The 24187-nt window shown below is 47.7% G+C and overlaps 1 protein-coding gene across 1 annotated transcript in view; it reads left to right on the top strand.

Moving 5' to 3' along the window:
* The window catches only part of LOC111846754 (disintegrin and metalloproteinase domain-containing protein 10-like), a 46068-nt gene that overhangs the window by 4455 nt on the left and 17426 nt on the right, over window positions 1–24187 (top strand). Inside the window, exons 2-3 of the mRNA XM_023817293.2 lie at window positions 3533–3683; window positions 21393–21511. Of these exons, the coding sequence (XP_023673061.1) occupies window positions 3533–3683; window positions 21393–21511 (270 nt within the window). The remainder of the gene's footprint in view (window positions 1–3532; window positions 3684–21392; window positions 21512–24187) is intronic.

Below are 24187 nucleotides of genomic sequence, written 5' to 3'. Positions count from 1 at the left end.
GCAGGTAAACTCCAGCTGGGGACAGTGTCCCATCCTCCAATCCTCCCCTCCCTGACCATGTCTAGGAGTGTTTAGGGGGCTAATATTGAGCAAAATTGATCAAAAGTGTTTTTCGCCACACACCTAGCTGGGTAATCTTCTAATGAAGGATGGCTTGAGTTCCTGTTCCTGTTCCTGTTCTTAGTGCAGTGATCCAGAGACATTCGACGGCCCTTCCTGGATACAGTCTGGCTCTTCACTGTTTCGCCACGTTTGAGTGTCACTCCCTCCGTGCCACCAGCTGGGATTAAAGGGGAGTAGCGCGAGCTGTGTCATTACATTTGGGCGTCCAGTGAGGCGGCTCAGTTTGACAGTTTGGCTGTGTGCCGAGGCTTTCCCCACAGCTAGCCGGGTGGCTCTCACAAGGCCAGAGGACATACAGGGACCTTTGTGCTAACATCAATCGATGTGTCACAGATGTGCAAAGGTCATGCGCTCTGGGGACTGGGATGCTTGTGTTTCATGTGTATCACTGTGTTTATGCAAAGTCTAATAATGATTTGTATAAGAATTTTATCTCTGTTGTATCTCTGTCACAAAGTTATACACCCTTAACTTCTTGGGAGCCCCCCCAATGGGGTGTCCATCTCGCCAAGTCCTCGCCGTGTCCGCTCCGTTTGAGGAGGCCAGTGGTACCCACTGTCTGAGTACGTTCGTGTTTCTCCCCTGCTGGGACGGCGGCTAAATGCTGTAGTCACTGCGTTTTTTTTGCATAAACATGCAGCGACTGGGTTGAGCATGGCAGGTCCCCGGACGGGAAGCTTATTCCCACATGCAGGGGCTGCTGTTCGGGCACAACGGCGCGTTGTGCTAAAGGACTGCCCCGTCTACACAGGGACCCTTTGTTGTCCGACTTGGGTCTTGTGACTTCTTAAATCTCCGCTTGTTCCCTGCCTGGTTTGATCTGATCCCTTCCTGGACCGAACACCCCTCTTCCCCCAGGGTTATGCTGTACGGTTGGCTCAGCGAAGCTGCCGGGATCTCTGCAGTTGGCTTGGTGATGCTTCTTGAGTACGGCCCCAATCCTTGTGAAACGTGCAACGTTTACTCAAAGAGGATCATTCCCCAAGCTCGAGGTGTGTGCTAGCGTCTCTTCAAACAAAGGACACAGAGCGTCTCCTTGACGGTGCCCGACCCTCGCCGTGATCCCGTAGCGCCTCACGCAGTGAGCATCTGCTCCATAAGGCAGTATTTGGAAGCGCTGAGGCTCTAAGCGTGCGCCAGGCCCCTGTAGGCCGCATTTTCTCTCTTGCGCCGCCATGAAATGGGGCCGAGAGATTAGATGGGAATCTTTTGAATGATGGATCATTCAGGTCTCCCTCTTGCTGGAAGCAAGGCATCATGGGAGCTCCTCCTGATCATTATGTTCATAACAACAGGAAGCCTGTGTACCGCTCAGGCACAGCAGCTGTATATAAATGACCTGAGTCCTTTCAGTTTTATACCTGTTGGTGAAATGAGTAGATCGATTAATAATGACTGGCAGACCTCTTCCCTGGTTCGCCTTTCATTAGGATGTAACTCTTTAGCTGAGCTGTACTTTGTTCATGTCCCGCTGTCCCAGGCTCTCCTTGTCACTCAGACCCAGGGCCTCAGTTCCGTCACACGCCAAAACCAGGGCTTGCTGGACGTCAGCCGGCTCGCTCCCCGCCCTCTCCTGCCACGATGATCTCCCTGCTGTCTCACTGCCTTGGGGCTGTGAATAAGGTTCATTCAAGCTACCAAAGCGTTTCGAATGTCAGAAAATGGAAACACGGGTAAAGGTGCTGGGGCACCACCCGCGAAAAAACTGGCTAAACTTGCCGTATTTTGTATCTTTGAATGACGCGGCTGCGGTGAAAAGGTCATCGAGTTGTGATATTTCGAGCACTTTCCCTGCTGAAGCAGATAAGACGTCGTAAATGTGCTCAGGCCCCATCTAAGGCTGATGGGGGATTAAGGGGCAGGTTTGCAGGTCGTGTGGGGGCAGGGCTGGATTATGCTGGATAGCGTTAACAAAGGGCGCTTTGACTGCTGTAAGAAGTGGTTCACTGCGAGATGCTTAATGCTCGCGCTCAAAAAAAAGTGGTTACACTTTACAGTAATAAATTTGCCCCACTTGCAAAAACTGCACTCTCTCTCATCAAATGGTGGAGGTAAAGATAGTGTCCCTTACAATAAGGACTATTTAAAACAAGACTTGGCTGATTGGGCTACAGGCTTGCCTTTCTCTCTCCAGCCGATCTATAGGTGCTTTTACACAGAAGTTCTGAAACCTGGTCCCAGTTTAGAAGTCATCTCCACCTGGAACTTTTGTAGCTTCTAGCCACTTTCGTGTGTCGTTTTCACACCACAGAACAGGAACTGGGACCTTCATGCTAACTTAGAATGGGAGACACAAAAAGTACGTAGGTTAAACTTCACAAATAATTTCATACGACACTACACAGCTACACCAAAACAATGGAGGGTAAATAAGCCATTTTGTTATTTGTTGGTTACTGGGGGGATTGTTCGATATCAAAACGAGACACAGCCTTTTATTTATAGTTTACTTATTTGACCTACAACATCTTCGTGATTCTTATTAAATCTGGCTAGCAGATCGATCTTTCATTTTCCAAAGAATAAAAAAACGATGTAATGTTATCCCCAGTAGTTTGGGTTTCAACGAAAGTTTGGTGCTAAAAAAGGGTTCTGGAACTGCCTCCTAGGAACTACAATCAGGCAGAGGTGCTGTGGTGTGAACACAACAAAGTCTCTGGTACAGGAAAAGGTTCTAGTTCTAGAAAAAAGTTCCAGTGGTGGAAAGTGCCTTATGGTGCTTTGTTTGCCAATTTCTCATTATAACCGTTATAACAACGAGCTGGATGCCTCTGCATTGGTTTACAGCTTTGTGTAGATCTTACATTTTCTGCTGCGATGGACATTAAAGGTAGTGTGTCTGAATTCAGAAATCGGATGCCGGCAAATCATCCGTTTTGATTAGCGATGGAGCGTTAGGGGCTGCTTTGGCGTTGGTCACAGCTGAACCTCAGGGATGCGTGGAGGAATGATCTTGAGCTTTGGTGGCTCTGAGGTAGAACATCATTTGAGATTTTACTTTAGGTTAGCAAGAAACATAACTCAGAATCCAGGGCAATAAGACTGCTAATTATCCAAAAATTAACCCCCTTTTCTGTTTTTTGTTTAACATACTTAAAGCTGTTCCAGAGAAATGGAGCCGGCTTCCTTTTACTCTGATGGCAGGATAAGCAGTTGGGAGATGGATTGTTGTTATCATCAATAACAGTAGCTGTGTGTGTAAAATAAATTTAAAATGGCTGACTTTCCACTAGCTGTGCTGCATCCATCTTGCCTCGGTATTTTAACAGGACATTGGCTGCCATTTGTGAACAGTAACATTGGAGGCAGGGGTGTAAATTTCAGTCTGTGTGATTAAAAGCCTTGGAGTCGCTGCACTCCTGGTTCATCCTACCTGCATTCGGACCGCTGCTCCTCTCTCTCTGCGCAGGCCATTACGGGAACCCCCTAAGTAAGTACATCCGTCACTACGAGGGCCTGTCCTATGACACGGACGACCTGCACGGCAAGCACCAGCGGGCCAAGCGAGCGCTGTGCCACGAGGACGGCTTCCTGCACCTCGAGTTCCACGCACATGGGAGGTGAGTTTGTGGCACGGTGCTTCACGGCGGTGTTTTCTTTGACAGACTCTGTGGTGATTAAATGACTGACTTTTTTTTTTTTTTTCCCTTCTCTGTCTAAGCATCAAGCTGAAGTGATTTTTAAATTGTACTGTGGCTTTTTTTGGTTCTGGATGGAATGATAGATAAATATCCTGTCTCTTGAGACTGTGTTTGAGGGGTTTGTGATGAGATTTACGAGGAGTTTGGACTTTCTGGGAGGTCGCTGACTACTTCCATCTAGTGTGAACTAATTTCATATTTAAGGTTTTGATTCAAAGAGAAGTTGCTTATAGTGGTGGGTGGTCAGGATTTCGTATTGGGGTGTCTGTGGGCCTAGAGCAGAGCTTTGTAAATGGCTTTTTGTAAGCTTTGCCAGGTTCTTCATTGCTTTCGAACATTTTCCCCCACGGTGGAATAATGAGAGTCCAGTGGAATGACTGGGAGGTCAGCTGACCCAGCCCTGTGATGTCATCGATTGCAACCCGTCACAGTACAGCTTCTCATAACCGCAGTACAAGGTGCTGCTCAGCACTTTGAGACATGGTCTCCTCCCATAGTTGATGTACTTCTCTAAATCAATCAGTCAGTACATATATATTTCAGAGATCCGAGTCGAAGTTTTTTCCTATGCTTGTACTTTACACAAAAGGGAACATGGCTGCCTGATTTAGATTCCCCCCCCCCCCCCGTATGATTATCCATATCCTCCTTTTCATCATCTTCTATCCCTTTCCCTTTGTCTGGCCCACTTTTCCGTTAAGTGCCCCATAAACAGATTCCCGCTCCCCGGTTTTTGTAGCTCTGTGACGTGTCGTGTGCTTCAGCCGGGTTCAGTCTTCGGGCCGCGCTGCGGCTCCACGTGGCCGAGCGCGGGGGAGTCCTTTCCGGGACGCCGTGTGGAAGAGCAGCTGTGCAGCACAGCACAGACCTTTCTGCTGCCATAATTCCTCTCCCCTTTAGTGTACCATTCTGCTTTCGTTCGCTGTCTCCATTGTTCTCTCAGAAGATGGTCTCTTTAATCAGCCTGCCAAACAATTCCTGACCCCAGTACATCATGTAAGTCTTTAGGGAAGGGGAGTGTCATCTGCTTGTATGCCTGAAACCGACACCTGAGCTCGGGGAGTGCCACTGGAGGGTGTGGAAAGCCGTCTGAGGGCGTCCTCTGAAAAGCAGGTGCGATGCTTTGCTTTTCTGCTGTGTGTCTGAGGATGTTGCCTCCTGCTCCTCGTGACACAGACAGTAGAAGCTAGTCCATCTTCTGACTGCTTACGTCGGTCAGGTTTACTTGGAGCCCGTCCCAGGCACAAGCCTGCGGTTCCCCTAGACACGATTCCCTACCATTGCAGTGCATGCAGCCGCACCCCACGGATAGTCGGCCCAACCTCGTGCCTTTGGATTCTGGGTGAAACCAGCATGACACGCGGAGCTCATGCCCACTCCTCACACACGGTGTGGGGGCGGGATTCGAACCCCCTGCAGGTGCCAGGCAGCGGCTCTTTGCCAAGCCTGCATGCCGTCCCGGTGCTGTAAGCTGTTTTTGTGATTTCAGGCTGTCAGGTGGCTTCCGACAATAATCTTTGATGACGTGCCAATAACTAGTTACGGTAGGTTATAGTAACGGATAATTCAAGATGAGGCGTCCATCACACTGGAAGGGGAATGAAGGCAAAAGCGGTCAGCTGGGCCAGTAGCATCAAACAGCTTCTATAGCTGCTGCTTTCCTCTTTAATAAATCAAGGTGCCAGGACCTGATTTGGCCCAGATAAGATCTGCTGCAGGCATCCTGAGGTGGGAAAGCAGAGCTTTCTCTGGCTTCTGCATGTGATGTATATCTTGCTTTTGCAGATGCCGGCTGTATCAGTCTTGCAGTCCTGTCTCCCATGCGGGTCTCTCTCTCTGCCTCTTCCTCTTGGTATCTCGCAGCACTGATGTCTCCTGACGGTGGGTGTTGACACGGTCCCTGGTGTAGCTGCCATGGCTCCTTGCTGTGCCGTGATTGCAGCGCCCTGGCTAGTCTCCGCCTCCCAGCTTTTCAGAATGCACCATTTGCCTTTCAGCAGCCTAAACCCCGCCCCCCCCCCCTTTGTGGCTGTCCGTCCACGGACTCGCAGAGCTGTCAGGTTTACCCGGTAAGCGGATTTGTGTTTGCGGGGGAGGGGTGTACCTTTCCTTTGATTTAAAAGACACAGATGGATTCCTTATGAGATAAAATAATTTGCATACTGCTGTAGCTCAAGAAGAATTAGCCGTTTTGCCTGTCCTTCACCCTGACTGGTGATGTCGATTGGCTGAAGTCAAGGGGTATACTGGGGAGAAAGGCCTTTTCGGGGGAGGAGCGGACTGGTCACCCTTCCCAGTGTGTGAGGAAGTGCCCATCATTCACAGGCTGTCCCAGGAGCTCCAGGCGGATTAAGTACTGGGGACGGCCTCCAATCAGGGCCTTTGTCACTGGTCTTGCCATCACTGGTTTCTGCAGCCTCTCTGCTTTTGTGCCTCAGCTCTTTAATTGACTCAGGCCGGCCTCGAGGTCCCCCCCCCCCCCCCCCGCTAATGCTGGGCTGGATTTCTTATCAGGCGGACAGGGTTGGCCTGAAGCAGAACCCTGAAGGAGTGATATTGATTGGGGGGGCCGGGGCTGAATAGCAAGCGGGCTTGGTGAAACCACAGCGCAGGGGGTGGGTGCGGCCTGTCATGGAGTCTCCCGGAATGGCGACAGCCGCACCTCCTTGGCCGCTCTCTGGCTCAGGTTTGTGGGGGGGTTATTAGTGAGCTGAGCCTCTGAAGCTCACGGAGTATTAGCCTGGCTCCAGATGCTGATTGGATGAAGTCAAGGGGTGTAATTTTAGAAAATGTACCCAAGTCTGTCCTGGAGGACTGAAGATGCTGGGTCAAGCATTTGATTGCCCACCCTGAGCAAATGAGGCCTGTCCAGCTGCATCCCAGAAGCAGTTTTGGTTAGCCTTAATTTATCTCCACAGGATGCAGCCTCCGGCACCGCAGTGTAGGCGGCTGAGTGGCGGCAGTTTCACTCGCCGCGTGGCATCTGGGCTGCCTGGGTTCCCTCCCCCTGGGGCCGGCGTTGGGGCCGGCGTTAAGGGCCTCGTGAATGCCGTGCTCGCTTCAGCCTGCTTGGCTAATCATTACGCTTGTGAAAGTTTCAGCGTGACAACAGCACGGGGGGTTAGTGAGAAGTGGGGGAGGATGGAGTCACCAGTGTGCTGCACGGCAGGAATTGGTAGGAAAGACTGCGGCCGCACTGCCTGTCGGTTGGCCGCACTGCCTGTCGGTTGGCCGCACTGCTCTCCTGGTTACTACTTCCTGTCTGAAGCAGTAATTTCACATAAGAAGCTATGTACCTGCATTTATTCCTTACTGGGCTCTGGCAGATTAAACAAAAAAAAAAAGTGCCATGGGTCGTCGTCCATGGATCTGACAGCAGTTATAATGAAAAGGCTCCTCTTGAGTGATGTAATGAAATAGGCCTGTGGATGAAATCGCCCTTCAGTGGCTGTACGGTGTCTGGGATGGTTTAGGAAGGGCCAGTGTCTGTCTGATGGCTCCCTTGGAGCACGAAGCCCTGGAGGACGGGCTCCTCGCCCCCCTTTTAGCTGGGGCAGCTTGGAAATCCTGTCCCAGTTCTGTTCAATAACCAGGACTTTACTGAACCAGCCATGTTTGGCTTCAACAAAAGGATTCTTCTTCTTAGAGGAGTAACACATTCAAATCTTTCTTGTCTAACCCAGAAAAGTCTCGGAGCCTGCTTATCACAGTGGCCCAATTGATGGAAAAAGCCACACAATGCAGTAGCTATGCAATCATCCCACGCTTATCCAATTACTCACCTAGTTGTCCTCATATTGAGGAAAGGCAGGGCAGCCCTGACGCTGGCGGGTAGAAAAGCACCTCGGGGCCACCGCTGGTCCTAGGGAGCGGACGGCAGTTCAGGGGTGTGCATGATCTTCCCAAGCCCTCAGGTGGTGCTGGCTGAGCTACCTGTGAAGTTCAGCGCCCGGCCCCAGCAAAAAGTTCCGTAGACACTCCTTCCCCAGCACCAATAGCAGGCGCTGCTTTTGGGAGCGGTAAGAAATGCAGGTATCCTTTGAAATTAGCGTTTTGCTTGTGAGTTTCTGCATATATAAGTGAAATTACTCAGTACCCTTTACTGAGGTGTTGACAAATAAGAGGCAGATTTTATCATTTTTTTTGAGCTGCTTGTGAGTGTCGAATGTCTGGGGGGGGCCTTTAATTTCCCTCGGCAGCCACAGTCAGCTCACTAATGGCAGCGGTCGCATCTCCTTTTAGCTTCTGCCCAGTGATTATCACTGCAATCTTGTGATCTCATTCCAATTTAGTGCTTTCTAGTGTAAATGTTTCCCCTTGAAATTAATGCTAATTAGTTAAAGGTAATTACGTCTGCGACTTGTGAGATTCCACCTTACAAGCTGATTTCTGGGAGCGCATTAGGCTCGCAAGCAGGGGGATACCTGTAGCACATGGATCCACATCCAGGGTGTTAACGGACCAGGCTGGGTCAAAGTCAGCTTTGGTGATTTCATATATTAGTAGATGTTATTGATAACTGAGACAGATCAGCAATAATATGAATGTTTTGTCTCTATCATGATATGAAATTGTCTACAGTGAGCAAAAGGTTTCATGAGAGAGAGCACTAGAACCTGCTAGAACTATCAACCTGAACAAGCATAGTATCTGCAAAGTTTTAACTGCGTCTTCATATTTTTCAGCAATAGATGAGCATCAGCTAGCATCCTGCTAAATACTTTTTCATTTTATTGCTTACAAGACAATAACATTCTGTTCTTGCAGGAGCAAGTTGGTCGGCATGGTTCGGTTTGTTTGAAAATTGCTGATATTCACTGGGCTAGCAGGCACTAATCATCTAACAGAACTGTAATGATTCCCTTTTAATTAAGCAAATTGCATGCAGAGAGGCCTCGTGTGGAAGACAAGGAGCCTGCACCAGCTTACTGTACTGTAGTTCCTAAAATCAGCCCAATAAAAATTCAAATGGATTTGTGTCTGGTAGCCATAATTACTGAATGGCAGCAGTTCTGTTCCCTGAAAATGGGTTATGGACTTCATTTAAAAGTAAATTCAAAATACACTTTACACAAAGCATGCTTATCTGTCCACCACAGCTGTTTTTTAACTGTAAAAGCAATGTTCTTTTGGAGGATTTCCATGTTCCAGTGACGAGTTAAAAAAAAAAAAAGAAGCCAAAATCACGACTGAATTTAATCAGCACCATGACGGTTGTTCTGTATCACGTTCTGGTGCTCCCACCCGTCAACTTCCATATCTGCATGTGCCTGCAACATTGAGACCTCTGCTTTTAAGAGATATACCCCTTTTGGTGGGAAGAGAGCTGGATTACCACACCCCCTGTTTGGTCATGCGAACACAATAACTCTAAGAGTATTTGACGGATCTTTTTCAAACTTTGTGGAGACATTGTATTTGAACCTGAACAAATTTTGAGGCAAATTGCACCAAAATTGAAGCAGCACCGTAGAGTCATGGCAAAGACAAGGGCAGCCTCAGAATCTTATTCTTTGAGTTATCGCAGTAACATGTGCAATCTTTTCTACGCTTTGCAGATATGTTAGCTACATTTACATGGCATCTTATAAATCATTAATAATCAGAATGAAATTACTTGATGTAAACACCTTGATTGGAATAAATGAATTTTCAGTCGGATCGAAAGAGGTTGTGTAGACTTGATAATCTGTTAGATGAAAAAATATTATCCATATAAACGCTCCATCAGATTGATTTCTGCACTTGGTACTTTATGCACATGTTCATTGCGTGCAGTAATGATGTCCTTCCCTTTTTTCCGTGAGCTGAAGAGATACGGCACCGAGTAGAACACATAATTGGACATATAAGGAGATGAATTTTCTTTTAACACCCAACCGCCTATATGAATAGCAGAATGACAGATTACTGGGACACTGCATGTCATTTTTGGGTGCCAGGGAGCTGCTGTAGGACACTCCCAGAACTACTGCCGGCGGTGGGATGTCTGAGACTGCCTGATGTGGATGTGTGCATGCACAGAAGATCTGATCCAATTGTACACTTGGGACACATAAACGTCAGTAAATGTTATGTTTGGTACTATCAATCAGAATAGTTTCTTTCTGAAAAGAGAGGGTAAGGTAACCCTATTTAAAATTATTATTATGTTTACTCTGAGCTTTGATGGATCTTATTGCTACTTCACAAAAACAATATATGGATGAAAATCTACACCTGAGAACTGCTCCAAATTTGAATCCGTGGCAGAAACGGAGGGTGCAGCCTCCATACTGAGAACACAGTCATCTGCCTGTCAAAGATATTCCATGGATGTTTTTGCAAACTTCCCAGGAATGTTGTACAGGTCATTTTTAGACTGTGGGGGAGCAGGTTAATTTTATATTTTAAAGTTTATCTTTTTTTTTTCCTTGCCAGCCCTAACAGTCTAGTAGCCAGTCAGCAAAATGAGGTATCGGGTAAGTTTGGGCAGTTTTGTGGTAATTTTCATTGGTCATGAAATAACAATGTTTTGGTCAACGAAGGACCCCATAAACAACGATGGTCCCTTAATGGAGCTCAAAAATTCCTATTGCCTAGTGATGTCATAGCGTAATGTAATAGCGTAATGGTGTGTTCGTTTTTCTCTCGGAACTCGGAAATTCCGAGTTGAGTGACATCACGTCCGACAATCTCCCGCTCGAGCTACCCATATCTCGGAACAAACATGGCTGCCTCCATGAACACGTTGCTGTGTGTTGTTGCTTTATATTTTAGCAGATTTGGAGTTTTCCAAATGGAGAAATTGAGATTTTTCCGAGAGACAAACAAGAAACACGAACTAGTCAAACCACATTAAAGGCTTTATAAAATATTTTAGTACATTCATAGAGATATTCTTTTTTCGAACGGTAAATAAACTACAAACAAACCAAGTCGCCATGTTGAAATTACGTCACAGGGGCAACTCAGACAACAAAATCTTGTCCGACTTCAACGTCATAAAAGAGGCGTGTTTCCGAAGGGAAGTGACGTTTTTCGTGACGTTTTCATCCGAGTTCCGACTTGGAGAGAAATAATCGAACGCACCATAATTACTCGTCTTTGTGGTGATGCTGGTGTAAACAAACCTACTTTGTTGCCCTTCATTTAAAAGTATAGCACATGCAGTTATGTACATCATCTTGATGATAATAAAAAGCTGATACTGGTGTCTTTTTTTTATCTTTATGTAGGCTATACCACGTAGCTTGAGTGTGTCGTAGGCTATACCACCTAGCTTGAGTGTGTCGTAGGCTATACCACCTAGCTTGAGTGTGTCGTAGGCTATACCACGTAGCTTGAGTGTGTCGTAGGCTATACCACCTAGCTTGAGTGTGTCGTAGGCTATACCACGTAGCTTGAGTGTGTCGTAGGCTATACCACGTAGCTTGAGTGTGTCGTAGGCTATACCACGTAGCTTGAGTGTGTCGTAGGCTATACCATCTGGGTTGGTGCAAGCACATTCTATGATGTTTGCACAACATGAAATCGCCTGATGACGCATTTCTCAGACCGTATCCCTGCATGACTGTACTGTGCCGTTTTCTTTCAGTGAAATGTATCATGGTTGAACCATCAGTGTCCCCCCCACTCTGCAAAGTATGTGATGAGGGGAATCGTGTCACTGACGTCACATATGAGTTAACTATTCCAGCAAAAAAAGTCAGAAGACCAAGATTGACACAGGCAGAACTTTTTTGCGCTTGCTCTTTTTGGAATACCAACAACTACAACAGGGGCCTGTATCACAAAGCAGGACTTCTTGCTTAGCTGGACAACTTGTCAGATTTAAAGGTGCCATAGAATGAAAATCTGACTTTACCTCGACAGTTGAAAAAGGAGAGTTTGGTACATGGAAATGACACCGTGAATATCAAACGTTGTTGTTCCACTTTCAAATATAATTCTTAAATATGTAAAAGAAGGAAGTGAATGGGCTGTTTAGAAATTCCTAGGCTGTTGCGTAACAGTCTTAACCACACCCTCAATCGTAACATAAACCAAACTCAATGGGCACGCTCATTTGGATTTCAGTAGTTCTGCAGGTATTGTGAAGAGGAGGACAACAGCGAAAATGGCAGGCTGTGTGCATAAGTGTACGGCTCGGGGCTGTGATAAGGATGGTGGCACCTTTCATACCTTGCCCAAGGAACCAAACTGTCAGCAGGCATGACTGATGTTCATCTTTAACAAGTAAGTCAGGGGTACGTTTCCCCAAAAGCTCCTGTTTGCAGCTTGCATAGGTGGGACCGTGCAGTTGCGTGGTTTCAAATATGTAAGTTGCTATTGTTGCTAGAAATGATGCTTTTGGGAAAATGTAGCCCAGTTTAGCAGGGGAGTGGTAAACAACATTACGACGTCTGTCATACTGACATTGACAAGAGGCCTCTGTACATCCTGTTGCCTACTTTTGATTATCTGAACAAACATCTAATTGATATTGCAGTAAAAAAAAAAAATTGAAATTCCAAATTCATTAAAAACAACACATTTACAAGCTGTTCAGCTTGCTATTTGGAGTTGTTGATAAAACTTGCTTGACAGAGCATCATAAAATCATTTGTTGTGTGAGATGAAAGATAATCTCAAAGTTCTTGTTACAATGCCAAAAACAAAGTTACGCTTATGCTAGCGTGTCTAAGATGAATCGGGACTATTACAGTTATGTGCAGCAAATTATTCCAGGAAGCATTCAGTGATAAAACTTACCACTCAGATGCGTTCATTGCAAACTCTGAGCAGCTGGCTGTTTCTCAGCATCCAGTTCTTCCTCTGATACAGGATCAAACATATACAGTTGGATGCCTAAACGCTTCATATTTCACCTCACCTGTAGTAATCTGTCTTGGTTCTTTGTGAGGCATCACAGTGCCTCACTGTAAACCAGCCAATCAGTGCAGAGCTCATGAACATATTAATGAGGCCACAGAATAAGGGAAAACAACCTGATTCATTCTAGGACCAAATTATGAGGCTGTGAATGGGCCAGTAAAGCCACTTCTGGATCTTTTTCTACCAATCCAAGTTCACGTACCTTCAATGTGTACTGTGTGTACGATCAATTTAATGAGACAAGACACAAGTATTAACAAACACTATATAGCTACTGCTTTCACATCTGTTGCTAAAAGACCATCTTGAATAGCCGGGGTTACAGAGGTTCCTCCGACATTCGTACTTCGGGGGGGCGTTCCACTTGAAATTTCCAACTAGAAATTCAGAAATTCCAACTTCCCAGTTCAACTGGAACACACCATTAGCCCTTTGGCTACGTTTACATCACAAGCCTCATTGTCCAATTCCAATTTTCTGCTCAGATCTTGACGGTTCACATTCATAATTACAAGTGACCTGTATCTCACTGTAATGTGAACGCATCTGTCCTCTGAAATGGTTGGCGAACACACATTGATATGCGCCACCAACAACAAAAACCAGTCAGCGTATGTATATAGGCAAAAACGGTCCGGGATTAGTGGGAGTTCAGCAATAGAAGGTACAGCCCAGGAGTAATCTAAATCACAGACATGTCATGACTAAAATTGCCATCTTTAATTAAATTGGAGTCAGATATAATTTGGTCTTTACCTAAAACGGGTAAGTAACTTTACAGGAATGCTCAGAAGGACCCACACACATTCCAAGCCTTCGGCTGTCCAATTGGGTTCCGCCAGTGGACGGTTCCCCTACACACATGAATTTTAATCTGACCGTTTTCATTCATGTCGCATGACCACAAATCAGATATGTATCTGACCTAGGACTACATACTGTATGCAAGTCACTCAAATCTGATTGGAAGAGATCGGATTTGTGTGTCTACAGAGTCCTAAAAACATCAGATCTGAGTCACATTCAGGCAAAAACTCGGACCTGAGTCACTTCAGCTTGCGGGTGTGAACGCAGTCTTAGTCAGTTGCGGACCATGAAAGTATAAGTGCAGATGAAGTGAATGTTATTACATTAAGAGAAGTTGTGCAAAGTGTGGAAAGTATAAAAAGATTAGATACTGGCCAAGCCTCCTGTGCACAGGGGGGGTGGGGGGGGGGTCATTCTTTGTCAGCTTCTCTGTCACTTGGAATCATGCTCATATTAACCAGTCTGACATTATAATAAAGATATTGTGATGCTGCAGAGCTGGCTGGGAAATATTGGGACGGCTGGGACGTTTTGTGGCTCGCATGCCGGGCTTCTAACCAGATGTGTGTCTTTGTGGTGTGAATAGTCAGTGCTGTCGTTTTGTTCGGGGGTGCGTGCGTTAGCTCGCATCTAATCCCAAACGCGAGCGCCTCTCGCATTGCCGGCTCCTTCGCCAGATCCGCTTCTGTTTTTAAAGTGCTGTTGTCCATTTCGTAAACATGCCCAAGCTTGCTGCAATATGTTTATTTCTGGAGTTAATATGCTAATATAACAACATGTTTTTGTTTGCTAGTGTTCATTTTCCCCACAAGTTTGGGATACAGATTTTATGTAAACGCCACTGTGCCTGTGGCGCAGTTTTTTTTTTGCCAGTTGACTGGAGCTTGTGTGTCAAGCTAGTGGAAGGAAATCGAAGTGGGGTCTGTATACTGTATGCCTGTATGACACTGCATGGTAGTTACTTAACTTTATGACATTGGTGTGTCTTATACTGTTATGTTGCAGAAAATGTTGATTATATTGCAAATTAGAAGTAGAATGGAAATGTTTAGATATATAAAGAAGAAACATGGACACAAAGATAGTTAACCGCCTAATTGGTGAGAGAGTGTGCAAATTAACGTGTAAATGGAATGTGCAATAAAGTAATAGGTGTAGAGTCAGAGAGATGTGTCACGACTGGGACTCGGAGCATTCGGGTAAAAACAAATTCATTGGCTTTCACATTTCCAGTCGATCCACCCGGTAATTCTAGAAATTGTAGAGGTTGGGGGGTGTGTGAGGAGTAGGGATTAGCCGGGGGGGGGGGATGTCAGGGCTCTCTGAGGAATACATTCTCATTCTGACAGCATCTTTTATAGTTTAATTCTGGTAACGGCTCATTTTATTTTTAAACTACAGTAATGAAGATATGAGAATGTGATAAGCCTCTTACCCAGGGCGCCGTACGCTACGTGGCATGACCAACGCGTCCTGCGGTGCAGGGAGTCGGCATGACGCTCACCGCTGACGGCAGGCCGGGCTGATCCGCGGATGTTCTCAGAGCTGATGGGAGTGTCACCAGGACCCGCTGAGCATGTCTGTTTGGCGAGATGCTGCTTTACGGCGGAGACAGCCTGCTCTGCGTGTCATTTCACATACAAAAAGGACATTATCTCCCAGCTCCCAGGCAAAGCGTTTGAAGGCGCTGCCCCTACTCAGCTCCACAACTGTTTGGAATAAGTTAAACGTTAATTTCTGAAGGATCTCTGCCAATCTGACTAACTTTCTGTAACCCCTCCCCCACCGACTGTGCAGATCTACATATAACCGTCTTATAAATAACAAAACATATTTACCAGTTTCAGGGAAGGGAAATCTACCAAATGACATTAACAGCCTTGTTACTTGCATGAATAAGGTGCTACAACTGTGGGCACTCTGGGCCCCACTGTTAGTATGTTTATTTGTGGTCATGCATTACAGTGAGGGGGCCTTAGGGGGGCTATTAGGCATCCGTCATCATTTGACCCTCTAGCGCAGTGTTTCCCAGTCCGGTCCTCGTGGACCTGAAGATGATCCATGTTTTTGCTTCCTCTCAGCTCCTTGCCAGACAGTCCACATTTTTGCTTCCTCTCAGCTGTGCGGGTCCCCGAGCACCAGGTGAAATGGAGGCTTGTGGTGCACGGGAACGCAAGGAGCTGTGTGTCGGCACACACAACAATCTCCTGACCTGTCGCAGCTTGCACATAATTCCCACCCCCACGCCCACCCCCACCCAGCCATCCCCGGAAAATTTTATGTAAAGCTAGGAGTAAGGTTGTTTGTGGGAATGGGGCAGGGTATTTAAAAGAATCGATCCATACTGATGGATTTCTTCAACTGCAGAATGAAGACGACGACGTACTGGTGTCTTTCCGGTCACTCGGGTGAGCAATTCAGTGTGTTCCGCATCACGGCAGCAATGCCTGGGGAAATGCCTGGTCCTCTGCACGGTCAGCACTGCGCCAGATGTGCACCTGGACGATCGTTTACATCTGTGTGACTTGCTGGTGCCCGACCTCACCCTGGCGTGCGGGTTTGCCGGCGGGTGAATCCCGACCTCACCCTGGCGTGCGGGTTTGCCGGCGGGTGAATCCCGAACTCACCCTGGCGTGCGGGTTTGTTGGCGGGTGAATCCCGACCTCACCCTGGCGTGCGGGTTTGCGGGCGGGTGAATCCCGACCTCACCCTGGCGTGCGGGTTTGCGGGCGGGTGATTCCCGAACTCACCCTGGCGTGCGGGTTTGCGGGCGGGTGATTCCCGAACTCACCCTGGCGTGCGGGTTTGGGGACGGGTGCTTCCCGAACTCACCCTGGCGTGCGGGTTTGCGGGCGGGTGATTCCCGAACTCACCCTGGCGTGCGGGTTTGGGGACGGGTGCTTCCCGACCTCTCCCTGGCGTGCGGGTTTGTCGGCGGGTTCACGCCGCCATAATTGTGAAGCAGGTTTAACAGTAATACTTGGTGTCATCTTCACATTGGCACCAGCTTTAGGGAACATGAGTTACACTGGTTTAATTCGATTGGCTCCTGCTTCCTCGTGGACAGATCTCCTCAAAGACACTGTTAGGGAGGATAACAGGCAGCTTCTCGTGCTGAAAGCCCGAGTCGTGAGGCTGGGTGTCTCCATACCGGCCTTTGGCTTTGGCTGAACTTGAGCGACTGAGCTGGACTCCACGCGTGTGGCTGCTTGGCTCGTGGTCTGTAGCCCCCTTTCCTCCCTCTTTACACAGTGTGCGGCTGACCCACGTGGCTTGGAAGCAGGCCCTCGTACTGCTCTCCGGCTACTCTCTGGCATTCTCTGGGGATACTGCATTACTGCGAGCAGCCAGTGGGAGCCAGTGACGTGATGCAGAGTGAGCAATCCTATCTGTGTGTGTAATCCGTGTTACTCGCACGTCTCCCACTGGGTGTTCTGTCTGATGCACCGAGTAATGGGCTGCAGACTGTGGATTGGTGCCCCCAGCAGACACGGTCTGTCCACTGCATCCCTCTCTCCACAAAACCGCCGCCTGATCGAATCACTTTTCTGGCCAACTGGCGCCGATCCTATTTCCATTGTCTGAGATTTTCAGTCCTCCTATAAAGGGGGGGGGGGGGGGTCCTGGTAAAGATTCTGTCCATGGGGATCCAGCCCATGTGACGGGTAGCGCTTCTGCACTCGTTTTTTTCCTCTCTTTCTGCAGATGGCTGTCTCCGCTGTCTCCGCCCTGTTACCCGGTCAGAGTCCTTTCAGCTGGGAATTTCTGTTTCACAGTGATGGCTTGTGTGTGAGGCCACTGCTTCTGTTTAATTAGTGACACGGTCGTCCTGGGGTCTGCATTGCACACTTACTGTCCGCAGACTGTGGCCAGCATGTTCCTGTTGACCCTCTGCCTCCCAGATAAAGGAATTCCGGGTTCTGTTGGATGCCAGCCGACCCTCCGTGGCCCGGTGGTTCCGATGCTGAACCATCTGGCTGGCAGCTTGGCACGGGTCTCAGGTCAGCCTGCCAGGTGCAGTTTTGTCTGCTCGGATGTCCTCCATCAGGAGAGCTGGACTGGACTGCAAATCTGCCGACGTCCTGGGGGGGCTGAGACCATGTTCTGCTTGTGGTGCATACTTGTCATCATCACTCTGCCGAATCCCATCCGGCGTGGGAGATTGACAGCCGTGATGTTGGGGCCAGTGTTTGGGAGAGCTTTTATAGCCACCAAACGCGAGGAGGACCCCATCTGCCGCTAGCAGCCATCATGGCCATTTACGGACTTCCTGATGTCGCAGAGTTCAATGTATCCCTGCGTCTACAAGGGAGGGGCCTGTGTTTTACTTCTTTAACCAATCACAGTCTTCATTGCATGACATCACCACACAGGTCTGTTTTTTTTCCACATTTTCAAACTCAAAGCTTCCAGCCATCAGAGCTGGGGGGAAGCGTGTGGCTCAGCGGGTGAAGCCTCTGTGCCTGTGATTGGTAGGTTGTTGGTTCAAGCCTTGTTGTTGTTGTTATCATCATCATCATTGTGGAATAAAGATGCACCCTTACTTTGCCCTCTACAGTCTTTGCAGGTGTTATATCTATGAAGTCCCTTAACAAAAGGCAAACACAATAAAACAGCTACTTTAGAAATTTGTGCACCTTGCCGCTTAAAAGAAAACACTGCTTTTAATGAATGTGCTGTCATACAATGAAGACTGATTGGTTAAAGAAGCGAAATGCAAGCCCCTCCCTTGTTGACTCAGGGACACATTGAACTCTGCAAAATCAGGACGCGTGAGATCTCAAGCCTTTGTTTGCTCACGTTGTTTGATTTGGAAAAGCCCGGACTGAACCTTTTGCATTCATTTAACGTCCATAGTACAGCCTTCAAAATTTGCATAGAGCTTTTTGCCCCCCCGCCCTCCCCCGATAGGCCTGCGAGGGGCGTCTGAAGCTGACAGTGGCTGCGGTTCCTTCCTTGGTCCATGCAGCGAGAGCACCCTGTCAGATGTTTAGCGTGTATCTGCAGAGGTGGGCACTGCTGACCACGAGCAGTGCAGCCCAGACGGGTGTATAGATATGCAGCAATCGCCGGAGTCCCTTTTGGGACGTAATGAGTTGTCCCGTAGCGAATAAACACGAGTTAGGTTGTCAGTGTTGCAATTCTCTAGCAGACGGAATGTGATGATGCAGAATTCACTGCAGCATGTACAGCTCAGTGGTGATTAGGTTTGGGGGAGTCTGCACGGCGTCCTGGCTCTTCCCTGCTTTACAGAATGCTATAATTAGCGCTGCTCTCAGCAGAGTCGCAGAAACGGCAGGCTGCCCTCCTGGCCTTCGCAGCCAAACATGCTTCTCCTCTCTAAATCTTGCACCCCCACGGCCCCCCCTCTCTTCTCCCATGTCAGGCACAGTATACCTGAGCCAAAGATGTTAAACCCCATCAGCTGAATTTCTGCCCCCCGTGTGGCTTCCCTCCTGGCGGGAGCCGGGCAGCTCAGGGTTACTCCTGCTCCTCGGGTGCGGGGGGTGTCAGGGTCCCCTAGGGACACGTCCCACGACCAGCTTCCTGTCCCGGTGAACGTGCCCTTGCCGCCGTCCGGCTGCCGTCACATTTTGAAGCTTCTCTTTGACGTTCTGGGCTCCTGCGTCTCTTGCTGAGGCTGGGCTCTGCCTTCAGGCCAGAATGTGTTTCATTTTTACCGTGATGGCGGTTTTCCGAGTTGGAAAGCCAAACCTAAATTGCGAGGTCATCCCGTGTGTTCTGTCTCTCTCTGCTATCTGTTAAACATAAACCACACGCCAGGTATTATTCCTGCAACTTTTTACTCTAATCGCAAATATTTAAAGATATTTTCAGATTTTGGTCTGTGTTTAGCTGCGCCAGAAGCCAGCACAGGTGTTACTGTCCACACTACGGCTGTCAAGCAGGAACGGGGCTCATTTCCGTGGACACCTGTGCAGATAAATATAGCTGCCAGTTCTGCAGCTGGATTCCCCGTCCTCTCCTTCTGAAAGCTAATTTGATTAACTCTTCGTGTGACTTGCATGCTTAGCAGCCAGGGAGTCAAACCTACAGAGATTTTTAAGAAGAAGGCTACTAGCTCACACTGCAGTCCAAAGAATAAAGACAGATTGTCGCAGTCATGGCGGCCTTGTGTGTGTGTGTGTGTGTGTGTGTGTGTGTGTGTGTGTGTGTGTGTGTGTTTGTTACCAAGTATAGTTCAGTGTCAACAGGAAGTCCAACTGAGCAACCTTACACTGTTGAATGGCATGGCACATAGACTGAAACAGCTTACAGGAGTGTATCACAGGGTCCAGTTACCTCCTGTGTGTGTGTGTGTGTGTGTGCGCATTTATATGTCTTTATGTGTGTATGTGTGTGTCTTTGTGTGTGCATGTATGCCTTTGTGTGTGTTTGTGTGTGTGTGTGTGTGTGCTGTGCATGTGTCTGTCTTTGTGGGCATGTATGTTTGTGTGTGTCTTTGTCTGTGAGGATGCTGTGCATATGTGTGTCTTTGCATGTGTCTGTGTCTGTGTGTGTGCGTGCGTGCTATGCATATGTGTGTCTGTGTGCGTGTGTGTCTCTGTGTGCGTGTGTGTCTGCGTGCGTGTGTGTCTGCGTGCGTGTGTGTCTGCGTGCGTGTGTGTCAGCCTGATTGTGTTGTCCAGGTGCTCCTCGCTGGCTGCCCCTGTCAGCTGCCTTTGGAGACCCCGTGGCCATCGGTGACCCCAAAGACTCTCTGCTCTGCTCCAGCACGCTTCCACATTTCACACACAGCTAGTTTGGCTGGAAAAAAAAGTGGCGAGTTGAGGACGAATTGCAGAGTGGAAGCAGAGTCCCAGAGAGTAAACGCTTTGTCCCCAATCTGTGATGCTCTCGGTCTCCTGGGGCAGCTCCAGGATTTGCACTGGTTCCTGCAGTGGGATGTAGGGAGAGGAACCCAGTGAAATCCCAAGCTGCTGGAAGAGGGACAGTGGCGAGCAGACAGCCTTAGCTTAGAGTGACGGAGTAACTATCCAGGCTGAAGCCCGGGTCACTGGGCCTGGGTTCTGATGCTGGTCGGCCATAGTAACGTTTGATTAAAATGGGGGGGGGGGGGGGGGTCACTGAGACGGAATGTGCTGCTGAGCCACGGTAGCGTTATCCGGGACAGCGCAGCCTGGAAGGAACCTATGCAGGTACCTGTGATGCCCATATTCCGCTGTGCAGTGCAAACTGCATCTGGATCATCAGGAAGTGGAGGGTCACCAGGTTGTGTGTGACTGTAGTGTGAGGAAAACAGGGCGATCTGTGCAGCCAGAACCCACAGAGAGCATCTCCTGATCAGCCCAGCGCTGTGTCTTCTGCTTGGATGATGTCTTGGTGTCCGTGGTGACTGTCTGAATGCAGATGTTCACCAGTGGAAAGAGAATCTGGCCTGATTTCTTGCCGATAACTTCATTTTTTTTTTGTGCACTGACTTGCTGGTTGTTAAGCTTAATTATATCTGTCTATAATTGTCAGCTTTCTCTTCAGTGTACCAGGGAGTTTGTGTTCCGCGAAGACCACACAGTCTTCCGTCCCTTTACAGTTCCTATTTTTAAAATTTTAACTTTGTCAGAACTTTTTTTTTGGATGCACCATTGTTAATTTTTTCGTGTGACTGCTCCTCTCCCCATATTCAACCCCCCGTCTGTCTTCTTTCTTTTGTCCCTCCTTTCCTGATCACTGCCTGCTGTTTCGTCCATTCGTATCACCCTTGTTTGAGTTAGTCTGCCGTGTTATTTGCGATTGTATTTCCTCCACCTTCTATTTGTAATGATTACCTTCTGTTTGTTTATCATTCCTCTGTATAGCATCCTTGGTTTGGCGAAAGGCGCTATATAAGTGGGACGCATTGTTGCTGTGGATGGATGAATAATGAATACACTGTTACTCACTGAGATGTCGCTGTATTAAAGGCCTTAAAGCTGCAGTCTGCCTCACTTCTGTTTTGCTTCACAGACATTTCAATCTTCGAATGAAGAGGGATACCAAGCTTTTTGCCCCGGACTTCAAACTGGAGATGCTGGGAGAAGACCCAAACTACGACACGTCCCACATCTACTCGGGGGAGGTTTATGGTGAGCTCAGTAACTGATACCAATATTTTTAAGGCACTGACTGAACGTTGGTGCTACCAAGGACTGAAAAATAATTGCCACTCATAATATTTTATGTCTATAATGATTTTTTTTAGCAACGGTACTAATGGATTAGTGCCAAACTGCAAATAATCTACCTGCCTGCCCACTTAATGCCTGTTTTAGACATTTCTGCCGCATACACTCCTGGAATAGACCACAGGCAAACGCGTCACTCCATGCATGCTCCAAAGCATGGCTGCATTTCTCAAGATAAGATGGCGGCGACGGCCGACACAATAAACCCAGTGGAGGTTAAGCCCGGTGATACAGCAAACCCAATGGAATATGAGATGTACACAGTGAAGGAACCCGCAGGACTGCTGGCCGCGAGGGAGAACGTGCAGCTCCTCCTGGCCCGTCCCAGCCAGTGCCGGCGCCGGGGTTTCGCATCACTGGCTCGGGCGTCAGATGGAGCTGCGCGTTCTGGTTGTAAGCTAGCGGTGTACCGCAGGAGAACTCATTATGTCTGTATTTTATTTCGGTGCCAGCGAGGTGAAAAGGGCAGGGGGGGCAAATTCCAGCAAATTCGGTCCCCCCAAAGTCTTCTGACATCACTGGAAAAGTGACACGTCTAAAGCTTTCATGGGCATCTGGTAATCAGGTTTAATTTTAGTTTGACAGAAAAGATTTGCCGCCTAAGTAATTGTGATTTTGTTGGGCGAGTGCTTTGACGCTTTGACGGGCAGAGCTAGGTGATATTCCTGTTGCAGGCTTCGGGTTCTCCTTTGCTCATTCTGGCTAAATCAAGGTGAGTAAAATAGATGATTATTAAAGGTACTCGTACGGTGAAATTTCACAAGATACTGAACCTTGATTCAGAGAGTCTATAGACGTACCAAGGTCATTTCAAATCTTTAATCAGGAATAGATTAGCGCGAGATAAAAGGACATGCGGTGGATCTGCAGATGCTGGCTTTTGGGAGAGAAGCTGTCGTCGCCGAGCCGTTCGTTTCCCACACGGTGATAGATGCTTGGAATTTTAATGACGACGTAGTATTGTGGCCCGCCAAAGTCTCAAAGCTTTGAATGTTGAAAATTGGCTTCTGCTGATATATGTGCAGTAAAATTCCGTTATAATGGACTTCAGGGGACCTGGCAAAACAGTCCGTTATATCCAGAGTTGCTGTATGGCCAGAACACGACTACAGGACACCATTTATGATGAACGCCGCTTTGTTTCCCAATCTTCTCTGCCAGGGTACCTCAGCCATTCAATGTACTTGTTAAATCGGACCACTGGCCTACTGAATTAACTAACTTAATTAGTTAAATCGGGTATGGATTAACCAAACAGGGTGTATATTAGATGGTCGCTGCCGATCCTGGGCTGACTTCAGGACAGGTTTCGAAATTGCAGAGCTGACACACTTTGACACACATATCACCATGTGTGTTTCACACCAACATGAAGACCATTTAATCTCCATTTTATTTGACTGCCTAAGTCAAATGTATATGATGTATATATTGCATACATGTATATAGACACATACAGTGTGTGCAAATAGGCTTATTAATTGCCCCACCTCTGTCCCTCCTACGCTCTTTATACTCATACCTGCCAGAACCTTCTATAAGATGTGTGAATATCTGGATGGCAGCTATTATACTCCTATTTAATGTCACACGCTGTCACATGGTCGCGTCTGGGGCACGCCAGTGGCTACTCCCCCCCTTAAGGCAGAGCGTGCAGGTCGATGTTAATTTTGTCCTCGGGGAGGCCTGCAGGCGCAATTTGCTAAAGCAAACATGAACAGGCATAAGCGCCTGGCAGATAGTCATGGTCCAAGCCAGCTGAAGTCTAACTGAACCACACGTGTGATGTTTGGTAAACCAAAGAGCTCAAGTGGACCAGAACACCCAGGTATGTAGTTCCTCATTTTCTGATTAAACCTTGAAAGGCTCTTGAATCAGTGAGTTAAGTGCAGCTGTGAAGCATTTTGGTGATATAATGTAAACTAAGCTTTTATAAGTAGTGAGTTTCATTAAATAACAGCCACTTAGCATGCGGTTTGTTTCTCCAAGATGTTCCTGACTTGCCTGCTTCTCTTTGGAGTATCTTAATTACTGCAAAAGTAATTGAAAAGCTGCATAATCATATTAGCGATAAGTTGGCAGCAATGTGACTTAACTGTTCTGAGGAAGTGAGAGGTTCATCCGAAGCGTGTTTACGACAGCTCAATACAGGGATTCGGCGTTTACTGTAAGCTTAGAAACAAGTGCGCAGAAGTGAAATACGCGCTACAAATGCACCCCCACCCTTTATCCTGAGCTGAAAGTAGAACAGATATACAGAAGAAAATGCAGCCTGTCCTTGCTGGGAGTGTGTTTGTCACAAGGGACTGGGTTTGGCCTGGGAGTAGAAGCCTCCCTTTCACAGCTGGGGCTGTTCTCGTGTCCGTAGGCTGCTGTAATCACTCATCTCAACAGCAGACTCTGATTAACTCGTCGTGTGACTCCTTGGAACTGTTTGTTTTCCTTTTTCTTTTTTAAGGCAAAACTAGCTGTTACTTCCACCGTTTTGCTACCTTAGCTGAAGAGTAGCAGCTCTGTGACCCTGGCAGAGACGACGTGCTTTCAAACTGTCGGACCCTGATGCTTTACCATCAGCAG

The sequence above is a fragment of the Paramormyrops kingsleyae genome, chromosome 13 (assembly GCF_048594095.1).
Source record: "Paramormyrops kingsleyae isolate MSU_618 chromosome 13, PKINGS_0.4, whole genome shotgun sequence".
Lineage (NCBI taxonomy): Eukaryota > Metazoa > Chordata > Actinopteri > Osteoglossiformes > Mormyridae > Paramormyrops > Paramormyrops kingsleyae.
The sequence above is the reverse complement of the archived record's forward strand: the minus strand, read 5'-3'. Positions and strand labels throughout refer to the sequence as shown.